The 26,553-nt window shown below is 61.8% G+C and overlaps 2 protein-coding genes across 4 annotated transcripts in view; both read left to right on the forward strand.

Annotated features, from left to right (window-relative positions):
• LOC133216523 (uncharacterized) lies at positions 1-26,486 on the forward strand. The gene is made up of 13 exons (XM_061361284.1): positions 1-134; positions 759-1,109; positions 1,213-1,517; positions 2,210-2,334; positions 7,310-8,033; positions 16,157-16,454; positions 22,200-22,550; positions 22,709-23,023; positions 23,139-23,489; positions 23,720-23,821; positions 24,226-24,247; positions 24,650-24,689; positions 25,652-26,486. The coding sequence occupies exons 1-13, from the start codon at positions 65-67 to the stop codon at positions 25,904-25,906; spliced, it is 3,309 nt and encodes a 1,102-aa protein (XP_061217268.1). The 5' UTR covers positions 1-64; the 3' UTR covers positions 25,907-26,486.
• The window catches only part of RTEL1 (regulator of telomere elongation helicase 1), a 363,295-nt gene that overhangs the window by 198,286 nt on the left and 138,456 nt on the right, over positions 1-26,553 (forward strand). The window lies entirely within an intron of this gene.

Consider the following 26,553-nt stretch of genomic DNA (forward strand, 5'->3'; position numbering starts at 1 on the left):
CGGCCGCTCGCTTCCATTTCCTGTGCCGCTTCTCCTTCTCCTCCTCTTCCCGCAGCCGGTGCCCATGGCCGGCCCCGCCACCGCCGCTCCGCTCCCGCCCGGGCAGCGCAGCCTCGTCCCGCCGGGACCATCGGGTGAGTCCGGAGCGGGGCTGCGGTTCCCCCCCGTTCCTGCTGCCCCGGGGCGCTGCGGGGAGCGGGGTTCCTCCTCCGACCGCCTTTGGGGCTATTGGGGCAAGCGGGACGGGCAGCGCCCGTAGAGAGGGGCTTTGACAGGAGGGGTTGGGGGCGGGAGGCGTTCGGGGACGGGAGTTTGGGGCTGGGGAGGTCCGGGGGCAGGAGTCGGGGGGCAGAAGGAGCCTCGGGGCTGTGCTCGGCTCCAGGGCTGCTCCTCCCCGCTCAGAGCCGGCTCCCGGCTGGTTGCGAGCCCAGTTCCTCGCAGAGCGCCGGCGGTCCCGGTCCGTGGCACACAGCGCTGGGGAGTTAAGGTTTAACAGCGCTCGGGAGCATTTCCTGCCAGGAATTCCCCTTGGCTCCCTCTGGGCTCCAAGCAAGCACAGTGCTCTGGTAGCAGCCCGACAGCGGATGCGTGTTTGCCCGTTCTTGTTCATTTTGAACGTGGTTTCTGCCACTCCCGGCGCCTGCGGCTTCTCTCTGCCAAACCCTGCGATGGTTCTCAGCTGAGCTGCTGCAAACCCGGCTCAATCTGGGGCTGCTCTGGGCTGAGAGGAGCCCCAAACCCTCCTGTCCTGTGCCCAGGTGCGGGTGCCCAGAGGGCTCAGAGCTTTCAGCTGCATCAGCCCCAGGTGAAGCTGTCGGTGGCAGCGGGGGAGACGCTCACCCTGACCTGCACCACGTCTGGATCTGGTCCCGCTGGGCCTGTGAAGTGGCTGAAGGGCTGGGGCAGTGAGAACAAGACCATTTACGACCAGATGGGCACGTTCCCCCGTGTGACGAGGGCAGAGAGTGGCTCCAACACGGACTTCACCATCCACATCAGGGACGTTCGCCTCGAGGATGCCGGCACCTATTACTGTGTGAAGTACCAGAAGTCTGTGCATGGGGTGTTCGTGTTTCAGCATGGAAAGGGCACCGAGGTGTCCCTGAATGGTGAGTGAGGCTCCCAGTGGGATGCTGCTCCCCAGGACCCCATCCCACAGCCTCCACCCTGCCCACTGCCTCGCACCCACCACCCTCTCTTGTACCTCCGCAGAGGCAGCCCTGGCTCCCAGCATGGTGGCTCTAGCTGCAGTGCTGTGCTTCCTCCTCCTCGGCTTCTTCATCGCCCTTTGCATGTACAGGAGGAAGTCCAGAGGCGAGGCAGAGAGCCGGAACCCGGCCGGGCCGGTGGCCAGAGGCAGCTTCTTGCCCATCCCTCTGCAGTGCTGTGCAGGGACCCCCAGGTTTGTACTCATCATTCTGCACCCTGAGAACTGCTTTATCCACCCCCTTATCCTGGCTTCCTCTCCCGCTGGAGCAGTGGTTTTCCCCAGAAAAGCTCCTTTACCCACAGGCACAGTTGGATCTAAGGAGGGAATTCTTCCCTGTGAGGGTGGTGAGGCACTGGAATGGGTGCCCAGGGAGGTTGTGAATGCTCCATCCCTGGCAGTGTTCAAGGCCAGGTTGGACGGAGCCTTGGGTGCCATGGTTTAGTGTGAGGTGTGCGTGCCCATGGCAGGGGGGTTGGAACTCGATGATCTTAAGGTCCTTTCCAACCCAAACTATTATATGATTCTATGGTTCTATGGGTGGGAGCTCCCTGCAGCCCCTCACTGCAGTGTCTGAGCCCAGCCCAGGCCTACAGGCAGCATCCCGGCCCTCTCTGCCTTCAGTGTGGGCATTGTGTGGCCACATGCTGCAGGCCCTGGCTAAACTGGGGAAGGGAACTGAGGAAGGCAGGGTGTGGAGGGGACCCAGCTGCCTTTAGCACTAACAGCAATCCTTCCCCCTTGCAGCCAAGCCTTGGACCCAGACACCTCCCATCTGCCCGGCCAGGTAAGAGCGAGCTGTGACTGTGGGGACGAGCATCTCTCGGTGATGCTCTGACTTGTAGGGATTCCCCCAGGCTCTGGGGGCAGATTGGGCAATGGGTGAGCAGCAGCCACCACCATGGCACGATGCCATCCGTGCAGCCACAGCACCTACCCTTAGGGTTACTTGTGGAAGCTTTCCCTTGGGACAGCATTCCCCATGCGTGTGTCCTTCCACAGCGAAGCAGCAAGGAGGACAATGACATCCACTACGCCGACCTCCAGCCCCTGCCCGCAGCCCCGCAGCACAGCAGGAGCCCCGGCACAGCCCGCTCCGAGTACGCCAGCATCAGGGTCGCTGCCAAGTGATGCAAAAGCCCATTCCGGGGGAGGAAGCTGGGATGGTTCTGCAGGGCTCAATAAAGGAGAAGTGGATCTGTTTGCATGGCACACCCCGTCCATTGCACCCTGGGCTCGGAGCTGCCAAAGCTTCCCTAATTCATTCCCACCTCGGCAGCGGGGCTGGGTGAGGCTCAGGCTGGAGCTGGGGCTCAGCAGCCGTCTCAAGCACAGGATCAGGCCATGAGGCTGAGCACCTCTGCCCTGTGCAGGCTGTTGGGGGCTGTTCCCATCAGCAAGGGGCATCGCTGGCACATCCCCAGCTCAGCAGGTCCCTGATTTGTGTTACCTTCCCTGCACACTGAGCCCGTCCTCATTGAAACCAGCACACGGCCCCGGCCATCCAGTCCCACTGTGTTCAGAGCAAGCAGTGCTGGTCCTGTGAGGTCTGGGGACACGGTGCCCTCCACAGCCCTGTGCCAGCTCGGGCTGGTTTCTGGGACCGTGGCTCATGGTGCTGTGGTAGCTCTCCCACCCCTTCTCCCTGATCCATGCACATCCCCTGCTCCATGCACATCCGCTTTGTGCACATCTGCACCATGCACATCCCCTGCTCCATGCACATCCGCTTTGTGCACATCTCCTCCATGCACATCCCCTGCTCCATGCACATCTGCTCCATGCACATCCCCTGCTCCATGCACATCTGCACCATGCACATCCCCTGCTCCATGCACATCTGCTCAGTGCCCACCCCAAGGGGAGCAGGCTGGTGGCCGAGGCTGGAGCACGGTGACCACAGGAAGCCCCAGGGTGCATGCACCCTGCAGCCAGCACTGCGCACCTGAGCGCCGCCGGTGTCACACGCATGCCTGCACCCAGCCATGCATCGGGTGCTGCAGGGGAAGCAGAGGAGGGCTCTGCGGTGGCCGCCGTACCCTTGAGAGCCGCTGCAGCTGCTGGTTTCCAGTTTGATCGCTGCTCACTCTCGCCTTGTAACGCCAAAAGAGAAGTGAAACAAGACAGCCTGAGCCCACTGCCTGTGCCCGGGCCGGCGGCACGGACCTCGGGGCAGAGCTGCCTGGGGCTGGAGGAGCCGTGCTTGGGGTTTATTTGCGTGCCTGAATCAGCGTCCCCTGCTCTAGGGATCCTGCCCCTCTGCTGCGGTCCTGATCCAGCCCTGGGGCAGCAGCACCGGAGGGACATGGAGCTGATGGAGCGAGGCCAGAGGAGGCCATGGAGCTGCTGCGAGGGCTGGAGCAGCTCTGCTCTGGAGCCAGGCTGAGAGAGCTGGGCTGGGGCAGCCTGGAGAAGAGAAGGCTCCTGAAGGGGAGACCTTAGAGCAGCTCCAGTGCCTAAAGGGGCTGCAGGAAACCTGGAGAGGGGCTTGGGACAAGGGATGTAGGGACAGGGCAAGGGGAATGGCTTGAACCTGCCCGAGGGGAGACTGAGCTGAGCTCTTAGGCAGAAGCTCTTCCCTGTGAGGGTGCTGAGGCGCTGGCACAGGGTGCCCAGAGAAGCTGTGGCTGCCCCATCCCTGGCAGTGCTCAAGGCCAGGTTGGACACAGGGGCTTGGAGCAAGCTGCTCCAGTGGAAGGGGTCCTTGGATGGAACTGGAGGAGCTTTAAGGTCCCTTCCACCCAAACCGCTCTGGGATGCTGTGATTTATTCCCCAGGGGCAGTGAGGGGCCATGGGCAGGGGGGTATCGGGGTGAAGCCTTCCCCCAGCACCAGCCCCTGAGTGGAGCCAGGCAGGGGCTCCCCTCCTGTCCCTGAGCAGGACCCGGGGCTGCCCGGCCCCTGCAGGGGAGGATCCCAGAGCTCGCTGCGAGCTCACCTCGGGATCGCGGGTGGAGGATGTGGAGTGTGGGGGTGAGCCTGAAACGGGGGAGAGCCCTCGGGGCAATGAAATCCATGGGGATCCGGGGCTTTTCAGGGTCAGGAAGGGGGGAATCCACTGTGATGCAAGCATATGCAAAGCAGAGCAGAGCAGCGTGAGCCCTCTGCACCTAGTGAAGGGCCCAGGTCTGCAGCTTAGTGCCCAGGGGAGGGATTTGGAGGTTATTATAGGAAAATCCTTTAAGCCACCAGCCCGGGGTGTGCGGCAGTGAAAGCACAAACAGGAGCCCGAGCACCGACACAAGGTAAGAGCGTGTCGGGGTGCACTTCGCTCGGGGGGGGCCTCGTGGTGGGTTCCTGCTGCTGCTGGGTGTCACTGTCACGTCCTGTTAAGCTGCTTGTCGGGTGCTTGAGTGAGAGAGGAGGGTGCTTGTGCTGCATTGGGGTGGATGCGGGTGATGCTGGGGGTGGTACCCACCAGGATCCTCCTGCCCATGGTGCAGAACCAAGGGATGGATGGATGGATGGATGGGTGATGGATAGGTGGGTGGGTGGATGGATGGATGGATGGAGGGATGGATGGATGGATGATGGATGGATGGAGGGATGGATGGATGGATGGATGGATGCATGGATGGATGGATGGATGGAGGGATGGATGGAGGGATGGATGGATGGGTGGATGGATGGATGGAGGGATGGATGGAGGGATGGATGGATGGATCTTGGGGCTCAGTGTCCAAGCTGGGGAGGGACACAGAAGGGGTTTGGGCTGTATCCCAGTACTGCACCTCATCCGTGGCCATGTCAGGGTGGTGCCGTGCCAAGGCAAGGATGCTGCTGAGGCTGTGGTGATGCATCCTAACAAAGCAGCCCAAGCCACAGCGAGAAGCTCCCGGCACATGGGGGTTGTGGGGCTTTAGCTGGGCTTTCCCCCCATGCAGTGTGTGTGAGCCCGGTGCCGGGACCTCGTGAGACGGCAAAGCCAAGGAAAGGGCTGTTTGGGATGGGGTGGGGAGAAGGCAGGAAGCAGGAGGTGGGAAACGGCTGGTGGAGGGTGCCAGGCAGTGGTGTGTGCAGTGCCGTGCAGTGCCATGCAGTGCCATGCAGTGCCGTGCAGTGCAGTGCCAGGGAGCCAGCGTGGGTTGGGCACCGGCTGTGCCAAGAGCCAACGGGGAGCAGGAGCCTCAATGGAAAACACGGGATAACAGCAAGCAAATAGCAGGGAGCGTGATGGGGGAGGCAAGGGCTCAATGAACACCGATGGGGTGGCGGAAACGGGGGGTGCAGGGGTCCCCCTGGAGCCCTGGGGGGCAGGAGAGGGCTGGCAGCGCTCGCAGGCAGCGGAACAAAGCTGAGCTTGTGCTGGAGCCGGGGCTGAGCAAGGAGCAAAGGGAGGAGATGGGGATAAATGCCCTGTGCACTGCCCGGGGATGCTCCAGCTCCATGGTGAGAACTTAGACCCCCCCCCACGCTGCCAGTGCCTCCCCCAGGGTGGCAGCCTGGGGCCATTGTGTCTCCCGGCATCGCTCCAGTTCATCCCATCCATCAGATCCAGGCAAGGGCTTGATTTGTGGCTGTCTCTGTCCAAGATGCTTTTGTGCTCCTGCTTTGTCCAGCCCTGTCTTTGCTACTGCAGGAATGTGGTGGCCACGAGCCCATCCCCAAGGACAGACAGGCTGGTCCCTTTGCACATCAGCATCAGGCAAACAGCCACAGGTCCAAGAGGGACCATCAGGGTCCTCACGATGCCACAGGTGATGCCATGGGGACCCCATTGCCATGAGATCCAGGTAATGCCATAGGGATACGGTGCCAGGACATCAATGGGGACCAGCATGAGGAGCTGGAGGGACAGCTTGGAAAGGGTGAGAGGGACACAGAGACGCTTTGCTTGTCCCCAGGATTGAGCCCGCTGGGTGCTGGGAGAGGAGCACAGAGCAGGGAGAAGCCCTGGGACGCTGCATGGCCAGACCCTGATCCCACCAATTCCAAACCCACCAATTCTCCCCTTTTCTCAGGTTTTCCCTTGGAAAGCCCGGAATGAAGCTGAAGTAAAACAGTGACATGGGCTTGACACTGTTCCTGATGTATTTTGCATCTTCTTCCAGGGTTTCACAGTTATTGTGGGGCTCATTAAAGGGGATAAACAGGTCTGGGACTTGGGGTTGTCATAGGAACTGTTCCCGTGCTGCAGCCTCACCACCAGCCTCATCCTCCCCCCGGGTTCCTCATGCAGTGAGGATCTCCCTGGCACTGCAGAGCTGTCTCCAGCCCCCCCCCCCCCCCCCAAGCACTGGGGTACCCTGTGGCACCCCCGGCTGTCCAAGGGGGATGTGGGCTCCGTGCCCACACCGCAGCCTGGCCCTGCAGCCATGGGGAAGTGAACCAGGACCCCTTTAAGCTGAGGAGAGGCATGGAGGGTGCTGCTGGGCGGTGTGGATTCTCTGGTGTCTAATGGGAGGTTGTGCCGTTGCAGCTGGGATGCTCTGGAATGATTTTCATTAAATCCCTGGAGCTGAGGGGACGTGGGGCAGACCAGGGGCTGCCCTCCAGCCCTTCCCCATCTCTTCTATGGCAGGCAGAGGGGGCAGGCAGTGGAAATGGAAGTGTCAACCTCATTTCAAAGGGAACCCTTTGTGCCCAGCACTCCTTTGGCCTGTGCAATCCTTCACCGCGGGGTGCCGGGGAGGCCAAGGCTCTGGCAATGACTAAAGAGGGATTTCCAGGGCCGTGGGGCGGGCAGGAACACCCAGTGCTGAAGAAAGAGTCACTTTGTGTGCTCGGTGTTTCACGGGACGCTGCTCAGGAACAATCACCCCTGGAGCCGCTCGGGAGGCGGATCCAGCTGCGGTGCTTGGTCCTGCCAGCGCCCCAGGGAAGGTTCCAGGGTGGCCTTGGGGGGAGAGGTCCTGTGTGTGCTGGGGGTGCCATTGGTGGATCAGCCATTGGTGGGTCACCCATTGATGGATCACCCATTGATGGATCACTCATTATGGGTCACCCATTGGTGGATCACCCATTGATGGATCACTCATTATGGGTCACCCATTGGTGGATCACCCATTGATGGATCACTCATTATGGGTCACTCATTGGTGGATCACCCATTGATGGATCACCCATTGATGGGTCACTCATTGGTGGATCACCCATTGATAGATCACCCATTGATGGATCACCCATTGATAGATCACCCATTGATGGATCACCCGTTGATGGCTCACCCGTTGATGGATCACCCACTGATGGGTCACTCATTGGTGGATCACCCATTGATGGATCACCCATTGATGGGTCACTAATTGGGGTGCTCCTCGCCCCTGCCATCCCCACGCGCATCACGCCCGGAGCTGGGATGCTCCGTGGGTTTTGTCCTGTTAAAAGAGCCGCGGCTGCCGTTTGGGAAGGGGAAACCCTTCGGGAGCTGCTCCCCGAGAGCAGGGATCTGCGGGGGTCCCCCCGCTCCTCCTGGCACGCAGTAACCCCCATTGGCGGCAGTCCCGGCGCTGGCAGAGCCCCGAGAGCGGCACAAGCGGCGCTTGAGGAGTGCAGGGAGAAGGGAGCCACATTTCGACAGGCAGGAGCCGGGGCAAAGCAGCCGCTGCGGGAGGAGCCGGGCCCGGCTCAATGCGGGCTCTCAGGGCGCTTTTGTCGGCCCCGGACGTGCCCAGCGGTGCTGCCAGCACGGAGGGGCTGTGCCGGCGCCAGCGGCTCCCAGCGTGGGGCGGCAGCGTGCCCAGCGCCTTGGCTCAGCACCGTGCCCGTGGGCAGGATGCGGAGCCTCCATCGGGAAGCTCCATCGCCTCGGCCGGGCCGGGCGCAGGGTGGGCAGCGCAGCGGGAGCAGCGACACGCGGGCTGCGGGAATTGCTCCTGACAGATCCGTTCGTTCCGCAAGGTTCAGCTTAATTTTATAATGGCATCGGTCGCTATGGCAACGGGTAAAAATAACGGATCCCCGAGCCCGGCAAATTCCCCATAAACAGCTCCGGTCTTTGGGAGCCACAGCATCCTCCATGCCTGTATCATCCCCCTGCCTGCAGCATCCACCCTGCCTGTATCATCCCCCTGCCTGCAGCATCCCCCTGCCTGCAGCATCCCCCTGCCAGCAGCATCCACCCTGCACGCAGCATCCCCCCTGCCCGCAGCATCCCCCATGCCTGTATCATCCCCCTGCCCGCAGCATCCCCCTGCCCGCAGCATCCCCCTGCCCGCAGCATCCCCCTGCCCGCAGCATCCCCCTGCCTGTATCATCCCCCTGCCCGCAGCATCCCCCTGCCTGTATCATCCCCCTGCCCGCAGCATCCCCCTGCCTGTATCATCCCCCTGCCTGCAGCATCCCCCCTGCCCGCAGCATCCCCCTGCCCGCAGCATCCCCCATGCCTGTATCATCCCCCTGCCCGCAGCATACCCCTGCCTGTATCATCCCCCTGCCCGCAGCATACCCCTGCCCGCAGCATCCCTATGCCCTCATCATTGCCTCGGCCGCTGCCTGCTCAGGGGTTCGTGTTTGGGTGAGGATTCACACCATGAGTAATTAGTGGTGTTAACTGCTCATGCCTTGGGATGATGATTTCGGTTGCTAATCCTTCGGGCTAGGCAGAGCTCCCAGTGACTAATTGCGTGGATGTCATTAATGCTGGCGGCCAGGAGCCGGAGCATCCCTCTTGCATGTTGCAGGGGAGATGCTCTGCTGACAGCTCTCTTGGTACCCAAGACCAGGGTCCCTCTTCACACTACAACCCACCCTGGAGCTGTCGTGCACACACATGCACAGGCAGAACGGGTTCCCCACACACGTGGGCCCCCCTCAGCTGGTGCCACCGCGTGTCCTGGCTGTCACTGCTGCTAACAGATCATCCCAGGAACGGTTTCTAACCCTGTCAGACACCGCACGGACCCTCTGGATGCGCGGCTCCCGCAGGCTGAGCTCCGGGGCAGGATGGCAGCGTTTCAGAGCTCTGATTCCCAGCTCCTTATCAGGGCCAGGCCAGACCCTTGGCACTGATGCAGTCACCAGGAGCACGGTGGATCGTGCACAGGCAGAGTCAATCCTCGTGCTTTGCGTTGCCCTTCAGCTTCAGAACAAAGCCACAAAGCAAAGCAGCACAGACCCCTCGCAGAAGCATCTCCCTCCAGCTCCCAGCAGCAGGACCAGCACGGAGCTGGGAGTGCTGGGCTCTGCTTGGTCTCAATGGGACCAATGCAAACAGCCTCTAGCTCTGGCACAGGGAGGTTGTGAGGCTGCAGAGGGGATGGTGTGGGGACAGCACCCCAGGGACAGCCATTGTAAGGGTTGGGGCGGTGCTGGTGGTGCTGGGGGCTGGTCAAGACAGCAGCATCCCCATTCAGAGCTGGGTCTCGCTGTTTGGGGGGATAATAAAGGGTGACACGGGGTGGTACCGGTCTCCTGCACCCAGCTCAGCCCTTCACTGGGGCATCTCCCCTTCCCCAGCACCACCAGTGCCTGTCCAGCACAAATCCCCCCCATCCAAGCTTGGCCTTCAACATCCCGCACCCACCCCGGTGCTTCCCATGGGAGCTGTGAGGAGCGGGAAGCGATGGCCTGGGATGGTTTAACACCATCAATCCCCCCGCGTTAGCATTCCCACTCCCAGCTGCAGCTGCCATGGGGCTCTGTGAGGCCGCCCAGCCTGCAGTGAGCTGCAGCAGGCATCGGCTCTGCTTTCATCACAACAATCCGCAATCAGCAGAGCCCGGGGAGGATGCACGGCAAGGAAAAGGCAAAGGGAAACGGAGCCGATGCTGCTCCTCCTTCAGGCACGCTTCTCACCCGCACGGTGCAAGTGGAGCAGCCAAGGGGACACCAAGGTCTTCTCCAGCATCGCTCCATGGGGCTGTGGGCTCGAAGGGGCATCCTGCACCCCATCCCTGCACTGCAGCACCCCAGGAGCCCTCCAGGCTGTTCCACACGGGCCCTGGGCGCTGGCATGGCAGCGGCAGCACCAAGTTAAGGGTAGGGGCAGCTGGAGGACAGGGTGCATCCTATATGGGGAACCATCACAGCTCTGGCAGGGATCTGACCCATTGGTGAGAGCCAGAGCTGTGTGGGATTGAGAGGGTGAATTTGTCTGGTGTCAGGGTGAGGAGGCCTCCCAGGGCCTCAGCTTGGCCATGGTTTTGAGGAGCTGCCTGTGCACTGTGGGGCTCTGGGTACCGGCACTGCCACCCCTGTGGAGCAGCCCTGTGCAGAGCATTCCCCTCTGGAGCAGGGATGGAGGCTTTGGCTCCAGCAGCTCCCAGGAGCCTGTTAATGATTAACACCCACCCCGAGATGGCCCCTGTGGGGCTGGAGCTGCCTGGCTCCCTGCCTGCCTTCCCTGCCCCAGCAGCCCCACTGCTCCCAGGGCTGAGCATCCCCCCCATGCCCACACTGGGGTAGGGAAGTGGCACAGGGCAGGCACCACTCAGCTCCTCACGAGAGCTGGTGTGAGCCCCACGCAGCCCCACAGCTCCCAGGAAGGGCATGAATCAGGGTGCAGGATTGGGGTCACCCTGTACCCTGCACTGAGCTGCGCTGGGGGGGGGGGAGCTGCCTTGCACCCTGGTCCCCATCCTTGTGCTGCGCCCATGCTGCGGATGCAGGAGGCTGCAGTGTGGGGCTGCTGGGGCTTTGCTCACCCCCTGCACACACAGCACTGAGCAAAGCCTCCTCCGGAGCAGGATCCTAGCAGGGAACAAAGGTCACCGCAGAGTGCTCAGGGCAGTGAATGGGCACCAAGCTTCCAAACCATCCCTTACAGCCGGGTTTTCCTGGCCTGTCAGCAGTTCCCCCCTCTGCCCATCGCCTCCAGGTCAGCAGGGCCGCTTCCAGGCCAGGCACAGGATATAAACCACCTTTCCTGCTCTGACACAGCCAGGAGGAATTCCCCCCGTCGGAGGAGTGCAGGGCTGCATTAAGGAAGCCTGGATGAGTTACTGCGTTACATGGGACGGGGATGGGTGAGCTGTGTTGCAGATACGCTCCATGCCGCAGCTCATTGCACCCCTTTTTGCTCAGTGGATGGTGGTGGAGAGCCCAGGACGATGGCTCCATGAGGACACTCGCAGCATCATCGCACACCAGTGCGGCGCGGCGCAGGCAGCGCCCGCATCCCTCCCTTGTGATCCCAGTTTATGGGCTGGGAGGGGACGGGCTGATGCTGGCAGAGCCCTCGAGGGCCATAGAACTAAGTGGGCTGTGATTAGGGACGCGGAGGCTGTGGTGACAGGCGGCGGAGGCGGCTTCCTTGGAATACCCCGTGCCGGGAAGCACCTCCCCGGCACCATCTGCACCGACCGGCGGGGCCCAGGGCTCAGATGAGGACCTGAGATAGCTCAGCTCAACCTTAAATCACTGTTAATGCCTCACTGTGGCTGCCCCATCCCTGGCAGTGCTCAAGGCCAGGTTGGACACAGGGGCTTGGAGCAAGCTGCTCCAGTGGAAGGGGTCCCTGCCTATGGCAGGGGTTGGAATGAGGCCGATTGAGGTCCCTGCTTACTCAGCATCCTGCACAGCCCGCCCCTGACTCAGCAATCACAGCCTTAACGAACCTCCTGCAGCTCGTTTCCCCTCCCAGGCCCTCTCCCACATAAGGGGGTGAGCTGAGGACACCCATCCCTTGCTGCTGCTGCTGGTGGGTGCTGCGGGAGCATGCAGCGAGCAGACAGGTATGGTACACATCCTTAACCCAGGGCTCTCAGTGCTGGGGTGCTCTTGCTGTGGGTGCTGCTGCCTTTGTCCCTTCTCTCCAGGTCACGCTCTGCCTTGGCTGCTCCTTGCACACAGGCTGTGGGTCACTTCTTCCCCTCCCCATGTTAACATATTGCTTGTTCTAAGTTAACATCGGATAAACCAATTTAAGCTCTTTCTGTACGGGATGTCTTGGATTAAATTGGCATGGTACCTAATGAAGCTGAAGCTCCATTTGTTGTGCTGGAAGCCCTAAATATCAGCAGTGTAATTGGTGCTACCTCCTTTAGAAGGCATTTGTGTGGTTTTTTAACTCAGCCTAAAGCCCTGTGGGGATGATGTCTCAAAGGCAGAGGGATGATGGGGAGAGGCAGGAGGGCTTTAGGATGTGTCTGCGTGGTTCATGCACTGGGGAGGTCATGGAGCCCAGCATTGGAGCTGGAGGAGGGATGGGATGGGATGGATGCGCTGTGTCCTGTGCCTGGCTGCTCCCTGGCTGCAGGGAAGCTGTGCTGTGTGCACTGGAGCACATCTTGAGCAGGGCTGGGCTTGGCTCTGCTGCGGTCGCACACATCAGGCTTGTTGTGGTGAGCCATGGAAGCACCATCTCCCAGGGCGCCGGGGCTGGGCTGTGTTTGGGGCTGGGCCTGGATGCAACCAGGCAGCTCCGAGCTTCCCTGGGGCAGTGAGGATCTGCAACCCCAAACACCTCCCTTTGTGACTGTGGAGGGCTCCCATGGGTGCTGGCTGCTTGCTGGTGCTTAGGCGCAGTTCTGCAGCCGCAGCCCCAAGCCAGCACTGTGGGATGCTGGTTTTAGGGTGTTTTCTAGGCTGATGTCCAAAGCGTTGGTGTTTTCCCTGTGTTTATCTCTAAGCTTTCCCTGTTGGTTTGGGTTTTGGGGCTGGACTGAGCCCATGAGCTCTCTGGGACAGCGCTGTGTCCTGGTGCTGGTGGCTCGGGCCATAGGTAACCTCCTCACTGCACTGTGCTGTGTTTGTCTGAGGCTGGGGAGTGCGGGTCCCAAGGGAGAAAGTCCCCAGCAGGGGAAGAAACGCAGTCCCCTCCATCAGTAATGAAACGGGGCTCATTGACAGGCCCAGGTTTGGCACCAGAGGCAGGAACCAGGTCCTGTTCCTGTTCCATCCCCATCATTGCGAGTCCTCCTCCAGCAGTAGCCACCGCTGTCCCCTTGGGCTGTCAGTGCTGGGAGGGATGAGACAGGAGCTCATCAAGGGATGAAGGAGCTGTGTGGGCAAAGCCAGTGCTGCAAGAACCCTGGCAAGGCTCCAATTGCCCTGTTGGGTGCTGCCAGGCTCAGGACAAGAGGGTCTTGGGACCCTCTATAGATGATGCTGCTGCCCTGCCCGGGGGTTCTTGTGTAGGGAGAGGTCCCCATCTCCTCTTGGGGAGCAACCACTCACACCGTCCATGCAGAGCTGGAGATGGGGCAGTGCAGGAGCACACTGGAGCCCTCACCCCCAGGATGGGGACCAGAGCCCTGCCTCCCTCCAGCATCCAAACCTGCCGGAGCGAGTGTGCTCCCTGGCAGGGGGTTGGCTGCGTGATTCAGGCTCCTCACTATGCTCCAAGCATTGAAAACCAACCTGTTCTTGAAAAGCTCTCCTCAAACAGCCCTGGTCCCCCCCCACGCTGCCTGCGCCTGGGGCTGGGGACACCTGGGCTCCAAAAGCATCCCTGTGGGCTCGAGCTGGAGCGTGAGGATGCTGCAGAAGTGAGCGCAGCCTGGCTGCACGCCGCAGCACAGGAGTCTGGCAGCACTGCCCGCCCTGCCAAGCAGCCTCCTGCTCGCCGTGGGTGTTTGGTGCAGGAGGAAGCTACTAATGATGGCGCTGCACCTCCCGAAATGCTCTGCTCCGGGCATGGGAAGGAGCCCAGCGCTCCGGTTCACTGCTAGAAGGGCAGGGGCTGCCCTTTGGGGTGCATCCTCCAAACCCCCCCGTGTTCAAGCGGGTCCCTGCGATGCCAAGTGGAAGGGCCGTGGGCAGAAGGGGAGGCAGCTGAGCCTGCCCATATGCTTCCTAATGGGGAGCACTAGCATCTCTTCCCGGGAAGCTCGCGCGGTGCCATCTGCTCTGCCGTGGTACCTTCTCTCGCCGAGCTTTTTTAAGCTCTAACTTTCCTTCCCAAGCGCTCCGCGGCGGCTGCTGCTTGCGTATGGGCTCGTCTCCACGGTGTGATCGCCTCCAAACAGGTTGTCTGAACCTTCAGCGCCGAGCAGCAGAACAGCCCAGACAGGGCCCCGGGGGCTGCGCTTCCAGTTCAAAATAACCAGGGAATTGGCTGGGAATGGCTGCGGCGTGTCCCCAGCACCTTCCCTCTTCCTGGGTACCCATTCACCCTGTGGGTGCCTGCTGCTGGGCTGTGCCCGGGTGGGATGTGCTGCCCCAATGATCTGGAGAATCATGGCATGATTCAGGCTTTAAGGGACCTTAAAGCTCATCCAGTCCCGACTCCTTCCACTGGAGCAGCTTGCTCCAAGCCCCTGTGTCCAACCTGCCCTTGAGCACTGCCAAGGATGGGGCAGCCCCAGCTTCTCTGGGCACCCCATCCCCAGATTCCCACCAAGCACTGCTAATCCCATATCCAATCGCTGTGCAAAGCAATCCCTTATTTCCCCGTCATGCTGCATGTGCACAAGGCCAAAAGCCAAACCCAAGGGCTCCTCTGGGTCCCTGCTGCTGGCTCAGCCTCAGCAGCTGTGGGAAGGGGAAATAAACACAACGGGCTTCAAGCCGGCCGCAGGGTGCTTTACATGAGGAGAAGCTGCGGCTTCAGTGCTTGAGGGCAGCTTGCGGGGGGGGGGGTTCCCGGTGCAGATGCCTGGAGGGGCCGGTCCTGGCTTCCAGCAGCTAAATTAAGGCTGGATGCAACACATGGGCGTAGCTGGGGCCGAGGGGGAGGCTGCACATTGATGGTGCCAAGTCCCTTCAGGAGCGCTGCTGTTTGTTTGTGCGGGGCTCGAAATAAACCCACAGCCCCAGCGGCTGCATGGGCAGGAGGAGGGAGCCGGCAGGCGGTCCCCCAGCACCCAGTGTGAGCAATGGGGTGGATGGGTGCTACCTGCGGGTGCTGGGAGCCCCCACTGGGCTGTGATGGGGCTGCCCCATCCCCGTGGGTGCTTTGGGGATGTGCTGAGCTGGGGGATGCCAGCATCGGGGCTGGCTGTAGGTGACTGCGTCCATGCGAGGGAAGAAGCTGGGCCCTGGTGCTGAGGTTGCCGTGTGCGGTGGGAGAAGCTGGTGCAGGTGCAGTGGGGAGCGTGTCCTTGTGCCTCCCTGGGGAGGGCTTTGTGTCAGAGAGGAGCAGGGTGGTGCAGGGTCTGCATTCCATGGATGCTCACATCCAGATACTTTCCCCTTCCTCAGACCCGTCTCCCATTGCAGCTGCCTCGTCCTCAGGGTCTTGCCTGCCACAGGCTCCTGCTAATCCTGTCCTGGTGAGGGGGCATCATGGGGATGCCCCCGTGCTCCAGGGGTGCAGGGGGGTGCAAGGAACCTGGAGAGGGGCTTGGGGCAAGGGATGGAGGGACAGAGCAAGGGGAATGGCTTGAACCTGCCCGAGGGGAGCCTGAGCTGAGCTCTTAGGCAGAAGCTCTTCCCTGTGAGGGTGCTGAGGCGCTGGCACAGGGTGCCCAGAGAAGCTGTGGCTGCCCCATCCCTGGCAGTGCTCAAGGCCAGGTTGGACACAGGGGCTTGGAGCAAGCTGCTCCAGTGGCAGGGGTTGGAGCTGGAGGAGCTTTAAGGTCCCTTCCAACCCAAACCACTCTGGGATCCCATGATTTCCTCTCTCCCTGTCTGTGCCACCCCAGGGCCCTTTCCTCACTTTGACCCCCCTAAGCTGAGCTGCTCCATCCACGTGGCACCTCCAAAATGCTCCCTGTGCATCTGCTGTCGGCAGGGGCATGACCCCCCTAACCCCCCCCCCCCTCCATCCCTCCGTTCAGGGCCCCCCAGGCCGGTTGTCCCCAGCACCCCAGTTCCAGCGCAGGGATGCGGGGCTGCACGCAGCGTCCGGTGCCTACCGGGGGTGGGGAATCCCATCCCTATCCCCATCCCCATCCCCAGCCCACCTTAAGGCAGCAGCGCACCGGTGGGACCTTGCGAAAGCCGAGCGCGCTGCGGGGCGGGCGGTGCTCGGTGCTTCGCCCCCGCCGTTGGGAAGCGACCTTAGACCGGGGAGGACGGACGGACACCACCACCCCCCCCCCCGCTTGGAGCCGGTGCCGCCCCCTTCCCCCTCCACCCTCCCCGGTGCCACGGTAACGGCGCGGAGCGGGCGGGGAGGCCCCGTAGAGCGCTCGGTGCCGGGGCCCGGCCCGGTGGGTGCGGAGGGGGGGGGGGGGCCGGGCTGTGCGTGCGCTCGGAGCCGGGAGGCGGGAGCCCAGCCCCTCCTTCCTCATTCGGGGCTGGGGCAGCGGCGCCCGCTCCGGCCGCCGTCCGCCTTTCCCCTTTCCTTCTGTTCTTAACCCCAAAAGCGAAGCGAGGAGCTCCGCAGCATCTCCAGCCCCCGCTGCCCCGACACCACCGGCGATGGAGCCGCTTCCCCGGAGCGCCTGGCCGCTGACCTGCCTGCTGCTGCTCTCCCTGCCAGGTAAGCCACGGCCCTGCAGCTCCCTTTGCTCTTCCCGTCTTTCCCCATTTCCTTTCCCCTCCATCCTCGCCTCTCCCCCCCCTCCTCTCACCGCGCACCTCCCGACCGCGACATGATGCCGTTCGGTTTGACCTTTCTCCGCGGTGACCTAGAGCGCGGTGATGGGCTCCCCTCCCGCAGGGGCCTCGCTCCGCGGCTCCTCCAGCAGCAAACTTCAAGGCAGACATTCCCCTTCGCAGCCAGACGAGGGAATTAGGCAGGGACGTGAAGCGGCATGTTGTTTCCACCCATTTGCTAGCACCCCCTGCCAGCTACGTGAGAGGAAAATCTCTGCAAGCCCAAATTCCTGCTCGGAGGTTGATGGGGAGGATGGTGGAGCAGGCAGGGGGGAGGCTGTGCTGAGGGCCACCGGGCTCCTCTGCCATTGACTTCAGATGTGCCCCATCAAGGCCAGGTTGGACTGGGCTTGGAGCAACCTGCTCTGGTGGAAGGGGACTGAAACCAGATGAGTTTTAACGTTCCTTCCAACCCAAACCCTTCCATGAACTTGTTTTTCTTGTTACCCCCCTGCTTCCCCCCCCCATACAGTTCTTATGCTCCAACCCAACTGTTGAGCACTGAAGTGGTTGGATTGCACCACCCCTGCGGGCACCTTGCGCCACCCAACCCTGCTGTGAGCATCAGCCACGGGGCACCCCGGGTTCCTCCTGCTACCCCCTGTGTCCCCCAGCCCTCCTTGGACTCCTGCTGCCGGCCTCCAGCACGTCCCAGGGCTCCAGCAGCCCCTGGTGCTGCAGCGTGAGGCGATCGGGGTTTGTGCTGCTCTCTGCCTGTTTCCCTTCCCTTACCAGCAGTGGGAAGTTTCTCGCCCCTCCAGGAACGAAGCCCTGTGGTGGCTGCTGCTTTCAAGGTTTCCTTTCTAGGAGGTTTCATTTCAGTGCTCTTCAGGATAAGAACAGCCCTCCTTCCTGCCCACCTCCAGGGAGGACGGGGCAATAACCACGTGCCTTCAGGAGCACCTTGCTCCTGAGCTCTCCACCTGCCCAAGTCCACAACTGGGATCCCACTGCAGATAACCCAGCCCAGGCTCCCATGTGGGGGAAGCCCATCTTCTCCCAGGCCCATCGGAGCTATTTACCACCAAAGCTTTCCTCGGGCAGGGAGTTGAGCGCAAACTTGAGCAGAAAGCAAATGCTTTCAGCACAACACTCCTTGCTTTGAGTTGCCTGATCACAACTGAGAAGTGTTGGCCCCAAGCTGAAAACTCCCAGTTGCTGAGAGCCAAGAAGGCTTTGGCGGCGAGCGGTGCTTCTCGGTGAACCGCTGTGATTTCCTGCCACGGGAGAACGGCTCCAGCAACGAGCTTGGGTTTAATTAAACGTGGCCTTGGGAGGAAGAGCCCCATTTTCCCAAGGCAGCCATAGGGAAGGAGCCATCCTGGGGCGGGAAGCCGTGCTTTGCATCCCTGATTTCGGGTGCGAGCATGCGGATCCGAAGCCTCCGCTTCCATGCGGTGAACCCGCCTCAAGCGAAGCCTGGGCTGCAGGAGAGCTGGCCCAGGCCCCTGCTGCTCCCATAGAGCTTCTGCAGAAGCGAAGGGGAAAGGGAAGGTCCTGCTGGAGCTCTTCCTGTAGGGCAAAGAGAAGCGAGGTGCTCGGAAGCCGGGTTGCAAAATCTGTGCTGTGCAGGCGCTTCTCGGAGCCTCCCCTAAAGAGGAAATCTGTTTGCTGGTGGGGCTCTGCCTTTCGAGCTCAATTTGTGCTAAGGCTGTAGGAGGGAAGCTCGCAAATGGTGGCTGTGTGTGATCCGAGGCTTCCTCTGATGTCATGTCTGTAAGATACAGCCTTTACTACAGCCCTCCCGGAGCCGCACCGGGATCAAGCTTATCCCAGGGTCTCTCCTTTTGGCTGCCCCCAGACTGCAGATTCCAGCCCCTTTTTATAGGCAGCACCTGTTAGTGTCCCCCATGGGCAGCCCGGCTGCAGGTGAAATTCCAATGGGATTATTCTGGGGCTTCTCTTGCCCTTCAGCAAGTGCCTGCAGGGCTCGGGATGCCGGTGGCCAGCTGCACGTTGCTTCCACCCTGGAGCTGCTCACCCAGCCCCTTTGGAAGGGGGAAGAAAAGGTCTATTTTTATCAGGAAGCATCCGAGCAGCCGCTCCTGGATCCAACCCCAGCCCCTCGCAATCTGCTCCCTATCAGATACCTCAAAAGGTGGAATCCAGGGGGAAGGAAAGATGGGAAACTTGCGCCGCAGCGGGAGGGCCGGGGGTGATGCTGCTCCCAAATGAAACCGAATGCCAGGAGGGAGGCTCGGCCAGGCCAGGGCAGGCGCAGCACGATGCCCGTGCTCGTGCCGCTGCTCCAGGATGGAAGTGCTCCGGGTCCGCCTTGCGAGGATGCTCCCGCCTACATGGGAACCATCAGGTGATGCTTTGGGGGGCTCTGATCCCCTTCGCTAACTCCGGAGTGTGGGATGGAGCACATTGCAGGGGCAGAGCACCTGAGCTGCCCTGGGGATTGGAGGCAAGAGTCCGTTTGAAGGCAAAGTCATGGGGTGGCAGCGTCAGTGTGCAGGTGGGAAGCTGTTTAATGCTGGAATGGTGAGAGATGGGGCTGTGTGCCTCGTGTTTGCAGCACGAGGAACCCCCTGCATCCCGTTTCCAGGCACGTAGGGAGCAGACCCGGTGCTGGCAAACAGCGACCGGGCAGGGGTGAGCAGGCAGAAAGGGGAAGGAGGGAGGCTGCCGGCTGCAAGGAGGAGCTGCCGTCGGGGGGGGACAGGAGGGACGGAGCCGCAGTGGAAACTTCGCGTTGTCGAGCTTGCATCTTCTGGGGTTTTCTGACAACTTCCCCTTTGTGTGTTCCCATGGCAGGGGGGGGGGGTGGCGGCATCGCTGTGGGGCTGCTGCTGCAGGAGCTTGGAGGGGGCTTGGTCAGGATGGTGCTGCTGGGTGCTGCGTGAGCAGAGGGGGATGCTGACCGCTGCTTGTGCTCCTCGGTGGGAGGGAGGCAGGAGCGGGTCCTGGTGAAGTGACGTGTTGTTAACGTGCTGTATCATGGCTGAAGCTCATGTTTAATAGATCTGCAAACCCGGAGCGGGGTGAGCTGAATAGCGGAGCTGTGTGTGAAAGGCTCTAAAGCAGCGAGGCGGCTCATAGCAGAACACATGGGAAAATACCCCAAAGCCACGTTTTAGTCCTATCTAAGAGGCTACCAAGAGCCACGTGTGCCTTCTGCAGTGACCAGCACTGCCCGTGCAGGCTCCTGGCAGGCAGCATGGGAGCAGTGGGAAGCCCTTTGTTCCCTGCCTGCTCTGGGAGCAGCGGCACTAACAGAGAAGCCCCGTATGGCAACGGCCCTGCTGCAGCAGCACCTCCAGCACCCTGCCACTGGGCCCTGCCTGCAGATCCCTCTGCTGCTGCCTGGAGAGGGGATGATGTGAGATGCACAGGGACCATCCATAACCCTGCTCCGAACCCATCTGCTTGCCAAGGTGAGCCCAGGAGCCTCAGGGAGCTACAGCACTCAGCTCAGTTTAACTGCCCCAAGACCCCATCGCTGCACCCAAACATGCTTCAGGGATGAGCAACGCCTCTGGGCCCACCCCAACCCTGCTCTGGTGCTGGGGTCAGCCCCAGGACCCCAAGACAGGCGCTTCCCCCCGCGTTCCCCCCTCCGGCACGACGCGTGGCTCGTGGGGAGATGGGACAGATGGAGAGAGGGAGGATGAGGAGGAAGCGCTTGGCTCGCTGCAGGCTGGGCTGTGCTGCACGGGGCGGCGCTGGCCCCTCGGAGCAGGGGACCCTTGAGGGGGTGCAGGGGGGGCACCACCCCATATGGGTCACTATTACACAGGGATGCTGATGAGCAGAGTGAGCAACCAGTAACGTGGCCACCCTGGGGATGTGAAGGGGTCCCTGTGCCCGCTGCAGCCTGGTCCATGGTCCGGGTCACATCCCCATGGTGAGAGGTGGATGACGAGGGGCAGATGATGATGCTGTGCTGTCAAACTTCCTCTGTGTGTTTCTTACCCCTCCTTGGGAAAGCTCTGAGGCAGAGGCAATGGAGAAGCTCAAGAGATGCTGCAGCAGCAGCATGTGCCCTGTGTCACCGTGCTCTGCACATGGCACACACCAGCCCCCGCGGAGGGCAGGGACTCTGTGCCCTCTGGTTTGGTGTCACCCAAGAGCCATGGATCTGCCTTGCAGAGCCCAGATGCAAGAGCAGGGATCAGCCTGAGTGGTGCCATTTGGATGTGACACAAGCCAGGCTTCTGTCTTATTGCGCTTGTCTTATGGGGCAAGCTTGGCCTGGTGCTGAGTGCCCCTAACGCGTTGTCCTTGGCGTGGCTTTGAAGGGAAACACCAAGAGCTGAAGGTTTTGTCTGTGGGTATCTGCCTATGATGTGGATGCAGCAGCCTAATGCCCTGGGCAAAAAGCCTTTAATTTGGGGAGCCCGGCTGAACTGGTGGCTCCGGCTGTTGAGAACAAGACAGTGCAGACGGTGGGAACACACTGCTGGAAGGCAGGAGGGATCCACGGCTGCCAAAATCCCTCTCCAGGCTCTGTGGGAGGCAGCCATGGCCGGGAAGAGGCAGAGCAGCTTGTCCTGCAGAGGCTTCTCCTGGGAGCATCCAGGCGAGGATCCCGTCCCATCCTGGGGACGGATGCAGGGGACCAAGGAGTCTCTGCCTTGGGTTTTATCTGCGGTGGGGTGCAGGAGCTTCCTGTTCAAGCCTGATGCTCTCTGCATGACCATGACACCGGTTCCGTGTGCCACTTGCCAGCTCTGGGGTTGCAGCAGTCAGCAGTGCCTGGCCCCTGTTATCAGCAGGGTTTAAGTGGTTCTCCCATGTTGCTTAAAGCTGTTCCTTTAAGCAGTGACCTGTATTGAGATCTCATTCAGTGTGGTTGTAGTAATGATGTTGGCACTGCAGGCACTGCCAAAACCAACTCTTTGAGAGCTATATAGACTATGGGGTAGCTTGGTCTGATGCTGTAGCTACTTTTAGGGAGAAGGGAGCAGCAGCATCACTGGTGCATGGGGCTGAGCAGCTCCTGGTGCATCCCACCTGCATAGCGGTGGGCTTGGAGCCCCAAGTGCCCGCTCTGGTGCACTTTGTTATCACCTGCCCATAGGGTGAGCGGAACTCCAGCAGTTTTCCTGTTAGCTGCTTGTCCCTGTGTGTAGGAAGGTGTACCGGCACCCATGGGGGATCCCCTGGGACAGCAGGTCTCTGGTTGTGTGGGGACGTGCAGTGATGTTGGCTGGATGAGGGATGCTTGGAAGGGAACTGCTCTCTGTTGGCAATGAGCAGGGCTGGCGTCGGCCTGACTGGCACCAGCTTTGGCTCATGGCTCTGCTCTGCTGGAGGGAATCAGGGCTTGGAGTCATTGCAGAAGTGGGACACTCAGTGCGGTTCGTGGTGCTGCAGCTGCGAGGGGAGCCGGGGCTCTGGAGCGCCTCGGATCCTGCGCCCCTGTTTCCTCCTGTGAGAGCCGAGCGGCGATGGGAGGCAGCGGCTGTGCCGGCAGCTGGGAACTGCCTCCAGTCTGAGCTGCTCTGGGCACCTCGGGTGTTCACTGGCACAGCTCTGCCTGGTGGGAGCACAGAGGTGTCTGATGCTTCTGTGCCTTCTGTGGGCTCCCTGCTACCCTGGTCCCCACTACCCAGAGTTGCGGAAGGGAACCCGGTCGGGTGTGCGGTGCCAGATGTGATGTGCTCTGATGTTCCCCCCCTAGGTACCGGTGCCCAGGAGGTTCAGGGCTTCAAGCTGCATCAGCCCCAGGGCAATGTGTCAGTGACAGCGGGAGAGACGCTCACCCTGAACTGCACCACATCTGGAGATGGTCCCATTGGGCCTGTGAAGTGGCTGAAGGGCTGGGGCAGTGAGAATGAGACCATTTATGACCAGACGGGCACGTTCCCCCGTGTGATGAGGACAGCGACTGGGTCCGACACAGACTTCACCATCCACATCAGGAATGTTCACCCCGAGGATGCCGGCACCTATTACTGCGTGAAGTACGACAAGTCTGTGCGTGGGGTGATCGTGTTTCAGCATGGAAAGGGCACCGAGGTGTCCGTGTACGGTGAGTGGGGCTCCCAGAGCAGAAGGGGCTCGGTGCTGCCCCAGGAGCAGGTCCCGTGGGTCACCCCTGGCCATACCCATGTCCCCATGGGAGCCCCGGGGCCGGGCAGGGCTGGCAGAGCCCGGTCTGACGGCCCCGTTGCTCCTCTTCTCCCGCAGCCAAACCCAGCAGCCCGGTGGTGAGGGGGCCGGAGAGCAGAGCAGGGCCGGGGCAATCGGTGCCTTTCACCTGCACGGCCGGAGGGTTCTTCCCCAGGGAAATCGCTGTGAAGTGGCTGAAGGACGGGGCCCAGATCTCGGCTCAGCAGCCCCAGGTCAGCCCCGGGCAGACGAAATCCTCCTTCGACGCGTCCAGCACCGTGTCGGTGACGCTGCAGGAGGGCGACGTCCGCTCGCAGCTGCAGTGCGAGGTTCATCACCGCACGCTGCCGGCCCCGCTGCGGGGCAGCTTCCAGCTCAGCCGAGCCCTGCGAGGTGAGGGCTGGGGGGGGCCGCGCCGCGCTGCGCTGTGCGGGGCCGGGGGGCAGGGGGCGCGCTGCGGGCAGCGGGGCCGGGGATGGCCCGCACCAGGCGCTGCCTCTCTCCCCAGTGCCCCCCAGCGTGCAGGTGGTGGCTGAGCCGCCGAGCCCCGTGGAGCTGAACAAGACGGTGAACTTGACGTGCCTCGTGAAGGGGTTTTACCCGGGAGACGTGGCCGTGGCCTGGCTGGAGAACGGGACGGAGATGAGCGTGGGGAGCCCCCCCCCGCCAGCGGAGACCCCGCGGGGCTTGTTCGAGCTGCGCAGCCTGGTGGAGGTGCAAGCGACGGAGGAGAAGAACGGGTCCGTGTTCACGTGCCGCGTGGTGCACGACGCCCAGGGCCCCATCAACGGGACGAGCACCCTGCGGATCGCTGCCCCGGCCAAGGGCGGGCTGAGCGACCGCTCCCAGACTGATAACGGTGCGTGAGAGATGCAGGGATGCTGTAAAATACCCCCCCCCATAAAGCTTAGAAATCCCCCCCCAGTCTGCCCCAAGGACACAGCATCTCCCTATTGGGGTTTGGGGGTATTCACAGGTACCGATGTATTGACCTCAGTGCTTCAGGTGTCACCCAGCTGCGAGCCTGCAGGCACTGGGTCAGTACCAGTGTTTTCAGGCCCATGCTGACCCTTTTCATTCATGTTTCAGACAATTTGGTCCTCATCTACATCGTGGTGGGGGTGGTCTGCACGGTGCTGGCGCTGCTGGTGGCTGCAATTCTTTACCTCATCCGGGCAAAGCAGAGCAAAGGTAAGGAAACCAATGGCAGAAGAGAAGCTGCTCCTGACCCCCTTTTCCCTCATTGGAGCATCAGGGGATGCTGAATTCCCAGCTCTGCTCCTGCAGCTCCTGCCCAAAGGGAAGGACAGAGCGGAGCTGACTGGGTTGGTTGCAGGGAAGGCTCTGCCCCGTTGCTGCTGTGTGCCAACGGCTGCCAGAGTCAAACCTGCTTGTGTTCATTGTGCCCAAAATACCTGACCCTCCCTTGCAGCTCCTGCAGGGAATGGAGCAGAGCTCTAGCAAACTGCCTTGGGAAAAGATGGGTATCTGCTCCTGCAGCAGTCTCTGCATGGGGGCTGGCATTCCATGGGGAAGGAGGGGGGTCCCATTGTTTCCTGGTCTGTTTCTTTCCTAAACCATTTCTCTTCCGGCAGGTAAAAGCTCACCGTCAGCTAGGTAAGTGCAGCCCTCTAGTCACTGATTAACCCATGGGCTCTTTGAGCCTGCCAACAGGCTCCTTTGGGGCTGGGATGCAGCCGGATCCCTAAAAGCTTGTTGCTAAAGGGAAGGCAGGAGCACAGGCGCTGCCCATCTCCCTGGCTGTGGTTCTGCCCCTGCAGTGAGCTCGTAGCCAAACACTTGGCGCTTGGTGGGGCTGCACAAGGGGGTGGGAGGTGGGATTCCAGCCTGCAGAGATGCAGCTGGACCAGCAAGTGAGCAAACACTCACTGGTGGGGACTCATCCTGCTGGGTGCTGCTGCAAGGAGCTTGTTCTGCATCCGCCCCCCCCAGCTGCTCCATCACAAGGGAAGAGGCAATGGGACGTTTGCTTGATGTGACTTTTGCTCCCCTTTTCAGGTTACACGAGCCGGAGAAGAGCAGCGAGGCCAATACGCAGGTGATGCACTGACCCCGGGCAGGGAGCGCAGTGGGGCGGCACCGGAGGCAGGAGGAGGGTGGTTCCTGCATGAAACATCCCCGTGCCTCCAGTGGAGGGTGGTGGTTCCCCTGTGAAGCATCAGAGTCTCCACACAGCGGCAGGCGAGGGAAGGAGCGCTGCCCCGGCAATGGGGTAGCCACTTCCAGCATCTTTTCTGCCTTGGCCCTCTCCTCCTCGTCCTCCTCCTCGTGGAAGTCTGGGTTTGTAGTGCCTGAGAGCCAGCTGTGCGATAGCCGGCCGGGCTATTTGTGGAGTTGTTTTGCATTCGGTGACGCAGCTCCGAGCAAAGTCGTGATCAGCAGCAATCTGCCCATCCCACCCAGCCTCTGCCAGCTCCGGCGTGGGCATCGCTGGGCAGCCTGGCCCCTGCTCATCCTCGCACTCAGAGTGCGCCTGCATCCAGGGTGGCGCTTGAGTCATGGGGCTGGTGCTGAAGCCTGTCAGCGGGGCTTGGTGCTTTGAAGATGTAACGTGGGGTGAAGCATTGCTGTGGGGGCATCGCTCCCCTTCATCACAGCCTGGTTTGTGCTGGAAGGGACCTTAAAGCTCCTCCAGCTCCAACCCCTGCCACGGGCAGGGACCCCTTCCACTGGAGCAGCTTGCTCCAAGCCCCTGTGTCCAACCTGGCCTTGAGCACTGCCAGGGATGGGGCAGCCACAGCTTCTCTGGGCACCCTGTGCCAGCGCCTCAGCACCCTCACAGGGAAGAGCTTCTGCCTAAGAGCTCAGCTCAGTCTCCCCTCGGGCAGGTTCAAGCCATTCCCCTTGCCCTGTCCCTACAGGCCCTTGTAAACGATACCCCCTGTACAAGCAGAGAGCAAGCTGCAGTGGGATTGACCCCAGTGCAGGGTTTGGGCTGGTGGTCATGGGGAGGCTCCTCACTCATGCTTCCAAAGGACGAACTCCTGTTGTCCCCGACAGGAATCCGACCCCAACAACGTGACCTACGCGGACCTGAACTTCGACAAAGAGAGGAAAACCATCCGCCGCATGGTGGAGATGAGCCAGCAGTCGGAGTACGCCTGCATCCAGAGCAGCCGGGCGCCCAACGGCGATGACAACCTCACCTACGCCGACCTGGACATGGTGCACCTGAGCAAGGCACCGCCGCGGCCGGCCCCGCGCCCCGAGGAGGCCGGCTCTGAGTACGCCAGCGTCCAGATCCCGAGGAAGTGAGCAGGGCTGCAGCGGGACCCCTGCGTCACGGGGAGCCAGCCTGCTCCTGCCCGGGAGGATGCTCTTGGGAGCACCGAGAGCCATGTGAAGATGCGCTGCGGTACCCGCGTTTTGGGATGGAAATGGAGCCCCCCGCACGGGTCGGGGTTGGCTCCCATCCGCAGAGACCTGATTTTAGGGGGCAGCTCTGTCCCGGGGCTGCCGGCTCCATCCCTTGGGGATCCCCCCCGTAGCCATGGGGACTGCTCAGCCTCGGAGTGCCGGGATTGCCCGTGAGCGGGTTAATCCGGCGGAGCAGCGACAGTGCCTCCACGCCGGCTCCCGTGGGAATGCCACCGCCGCCCTGACCCCGCAGGGATGGGCTGGAGCCCCTGCACTGCCTTCTGGGGCCCTGCTGCCTGGAAACCAAACTGGCTTTAAAGGAAGGATCGGAGCGTCCGCATCTCTCTTCCCAAGTGTCCCTTCTGCGGGATCTCAGTCTCGCCACAAGGCCAATGATGCTGGGAAGGCCGGCGAGCCAAGCCCCCCCACCCCGCAGGCTTCTACCCATCCTACCGCCCAAGGATGCTCCAGATACGGCCCCTCCGGCACCGAGCATCCTCTTCCTCACCCTCTACACAGCCTTGCCCTGCCCAGGCTTGTACAAC

The sequence above is a fragment of the Neopsephotus bourkii genome, unplaced genomic scaffold (assembly GCF_033783945.1).
Source record: "Neopsephotus bourkii isolate Nb327-2 ecotype Australia unplaced genomic scaffold, CSIRO-AGI_Nbou_v1 NB_1060, whole genome shotgun sequence".
Classification (NCBI taxonomy): domain Eukaryota; kingdom Metazoa; phylum Chordata; class Aves; order Psittaciformes; family Psittacidae; genus Neopsephotus; species Neopsephotus bourkii.